Below are 3,802 nucleotides of genomic sequence, written 5' to 3'. Positions count from 1 at the left end.
CATCCCTTCCCTTCCCATCCCATCCCACCCCTTCCCAAGCTGCTCCCAAGGACTGCAACTCCCTTCACTCCCTCTCCTGTTTTAGCCTTTAAGATCTTTGAAGCAAAAGCCACCTCTCCTTTGGTGCAGCACAGAGGGACCCTCCTCTTGCTGCTCCCCAGTAACATCAAGCGACTGGACCAGGATCTACCACAGCAGACATGGGTTTCTCCAGCACAGGCATCACCACCTGAGCTGGTCCCCTTGGAGCTAGGTTGTCCTAGGACATCTAGTGCTGTGGGATGCAGAGAAGCGGGTGATCCCACAGCAGCAAGACAGTAAGACATGAAAGAGCTGGAAAGTCCTGATATCAGAGAGGAAGAAATGTCCAAGTAGAAGGTTAACAGCAACGTTCATGAGATAATGGTGTGACATTGAAGTGCTCAAGGCCAGGTTGGACGGGGCTTGGAGCAACCTAGGCTGGTGGGAGGTGTTCCTGCCCATGGCAGGGGGGTTGGAACTAGATTATCTTTAAGATCCCTTCCAACCTAAACCATTCTATGATTCTATGAAATGGCTGAACCTTGGCAGATAGTTAAGAAAAAGGGAGTAGACGTTTAACGGGCTGAGGGGGGGGATTACCGAGGCAACCACATAAAGACCAAAAAAGGGGGATGAGCAAAACTAGGGTCAGTGGTGAAGAGTTAGCAAGGATGGGTTGTTTATTTCACCGTGATGAGAGTGGTGAAACCCTGGCCCAGGTTGCCCAGAGAGGTGGTGGCTGCCCCATCCCTGGAAACATTCCACGTCTGGTTGGATGGGGCTCTGAGCAACCTGATCTGGTTCGAGATGTCCCTGCTCATGGCCGGGGGTTGGACTAGATGATCTTTGAAGGTCCCTTCCCACCCAAACCACTCTGTGATTCTGTGATTCTATGACTTGGAGGGTCTAAGGGTGGTAAAGGAGGAGAAGACAGGAGGAGGAAAATGGAGTAAAGGGGATGTACGGTAAAGTGAGTGGAGTGATCGACGATGACTGAGGGTGGCTGGTGGGCAGCTCCCTGCTCGATCACTAGAGTATGAAACAGGACAAACCCTCCACCATCTGCCGTGCTCAGTCTGGCTCACTTTCATGGTCAGGAGGGACTGGGCAGCATTTTCCCAGGCATCGGTGAGGGAACCTTAGGAGCTTTCTTCCTATCATGGATAGGGGAGCATTTGGAAGGTCTCAACTGCGCAGAGTCCAAGGTGATGGAGATGCCTAAACACTGCAGACACCTAAACAGCAGTGTCTGATGGATCTGATGCCCCCTGAGACATCCCCACAGGACATCCCCATGCCAGAGGGACCATTTCCACCACCACCCAAAGCACTGAGGACACCCTCCTCCTCACGACAGCTTCACGCGCCAGCGAGGGAGCTGCTTACGAGAGGTTTTCAGCTTACCCTGTATCACGGAGATGTTCTTCAACGCGACGGAGTGCTCCCAGTCCTTCAGCCGCAGGTCCTCCGTCACGTTGTTGAGGATGGCCAACTCATGCTTCAGCTGCTCTTCCATGGCTATGTGGATGAGACGCATCTGCCGGGCATCTTCGGTGGCATTGCTGATCAGCACCTGCAGGTCCTGGATGCGGGTATGGTGGATGTTCACGTCGTAGGAGAAGGTCCGGTTCATGGTGTCCACGGCCCCGCTCACGGCCGTCACCTGGTCGCTCAGGCTCTCCACCCTGTTGCCCAGGTGGCTCAGGAGGTGGTCGTGGTGCTGCAGCAGCAGCCGGCTGCTGTTGCCTTCCACAGAGAGCTTGTACATCTCCTGCTGAGCCGCGTCGCTCTGCTGGGTCAAGCTGTCCCAGAGGTTGGACACTGCCTTGTCAGTTTGGCTGGCCTGGGTTTGCAGGCTCCAGAGAAGCCCTTCCAGCTTCTGCAGTGACCCCGTCATGAGGAACAAGGAGTCCGAGTGGTTCTGCAGGAGGTCCTGGAGCCTCCAGATGTGATCCAGCACATCCCCCTTCAGAGGTAGGTGCAGCAGCTTCAGCTGCATGTCCCGAAAGCTCTCGTTGAGGCGGTTGACGTTCCCCATCAGTGCCTTCAGGTCCTCAGGAGATGTCTGTGGCCTGGAAACTGTAAGGGACAGAGAGGAGGGGGCTTTAGAAACCACCCCATGGAGGTGGGAGACCTCCTGAGGGGTTCAACTCCGTCTCCTCCCAAGGAGAGCTTGGACATCCCCCCTGTTCCTTGGTGCTTGGAGGTGAAAGCCCTACCTCAAACCCCAAAAGGTTCATCCCAGCAGCCCCTTTTTGGCCCCACAGTTTTCTCCACGGTTGGAGAAGGAGGTTGGTTGCTGAAGGGCTGGAGAAGGAGGTACCTGGCTCAGGAAGGACAGCAAAAGCTCCCAGCAGCTCTGGGCTTCGGGGTGGCTCTGGACTGTGCCAGATGGGTCACGATGCTACAAAGCTCTGCCTTGTGTTTGCCTTTGGTTGGAGGACTGGCTGCTAACAGCATCCGCTTCCCTTTCCTAAAAAACGACCTTTAAAACTGCTTCTTCCCCCACTGAGGTTTTAATTTTCACTTTAACAGTCAGGTTTCCCTTCTGGCCGCTGCTCCTGGGCCTGAGCTCAGCCCTTTGCTCTATAATGAAGACCATCAGGTTGGGTCGGCAGGTCTCCACGGCTCTGGGTGCGGTTTGCTGTCAGCCTCCAAGCACCACATCCCGCATCCCGGGGCTGCCAGGGCTCTTCCCGAGGGAGAGAAGGAAGGAGGAAACCCACCCTGGTTCCAGAGCATCTGCATCCCGCATCCCACATCTGCCAGGGCTCTTCCCGAGGGAGGAAACCCACACTGGCTTGGGACCATCATCTGCCAGATGGGTCACGATGCTACAAAGCTCTGCCTTGTGTTTGCCTTTGGTTGGAGGACTGGCTGCTAACAGCATCCGCTTCCCTTTCCTAAAAAACGACCTTTAAAACTGCTTCTTCCCCCACTGAGGTTTTAATTTTCACTTTAACAGTCAGGTTTCCCTTCTGGCCGCTGCTCCTGGGCCTGAGCTCAGCCCTTTGCTCTATAATGAAGACCATCAGGTTGGGTCGGCAGGTCTCCACGGCTCTGGGTGCGGTTTGCTGTCAGCCTCCAAGCACCACATCCCGCATCCCGGGGCTGCCAGGGCTCTTCCCGAGGGAGAGAAGGAAGGAGGAAACCCACCCTGGTTCCAGAGCATCTGCATCCCGCATCCCACATCTGCCAGGGCTCTTCCCGAGGGAGGAAACCCACCCCGGCTCAGGAGGATCTGCATCCTGCATCTCGGGGCTGCCAGGGGTCTTCCCAAGGGAAAAAACCCACCCCAGGATGCTCAGGAGTATCCTTCACCCCCTGCCTCTGCACCCCTGGTGAGAGAGAGCTCCTGGCCATCCACGCACCCACCCCAACCCTCTCCTGCGGTCTCATACCAGAGCACCGAGATGGGATTCAGAGAGGGAACCTGGAAATTTGGGGGGTACCTCTTGCTCTCGGCAGCTCCTAGCACTGCTCCAGCAACCCCTTGCCCAGCAAGCCCAGTAGCATCCAGTAAAGCCCCATCCCGGACCCCATCACACCACTGCATGCCCGAAAAAGCTGATCCAGACCGGCGATAACACCTTTTCCCTCCCCATCGCTGGGTCTCCAAGGCAGCCCAGGGTGGGGGGACTCAAAGCCAAACCCACACGAATAATGAGATTTAAAAAAAAAAAATAAAAAAAAAAATTAAAAGAAATAAAAAATAAATAATCTCTATTGTTCTTTAAGCTGCGGTGGGGCTTTGGCTGGCGCGACGCCGGCCGCCGGCTGG

General features: G+C 55.5%; 1 protein-coding gene across 1 annotated transcript in view; it reads right to left on the bottom strand.

Annotated features, from left to right (window-relative positions):
* SCARA5 (scavenger receptor class A, member 5) overlaps positions 1-3,802 on the bottom strand; it is a 49,682-nt gene that overhangs the window by 29,834 nt on the left and 16,046 nt on the right. Inside the window, exon 3 of the mRNA XM_009895453.1 lies at positions 1,426-2,100. Within this exon, the coding sequence (XP_009893755.1) occupies positions 1,426-2,100 (675 nt within the window). The remainder of the gene's footprint in view (positions 1-1,425; positions 2,101-3,802) is intronic.

The sequence above is a fragment of the Charadrius vociferus genome, unplaced genomic scaffold (assembly GCF_000708025.1).
Source record: "Charadrius vociferus isolate BGI_N301 unplaced genomic scaffold, ASM70802v2 scaffold41, whole genome shotgun sequence".
Lineage (NCBI taxonomy): Eukaryota > Metazoa > Chordata > Aves > Charadriiformes > Charadriidae > Charadrius > Charadrius vociferus.
This window is presented reverse-complemented; position numbering and strand designations above follow the sequence as displayed.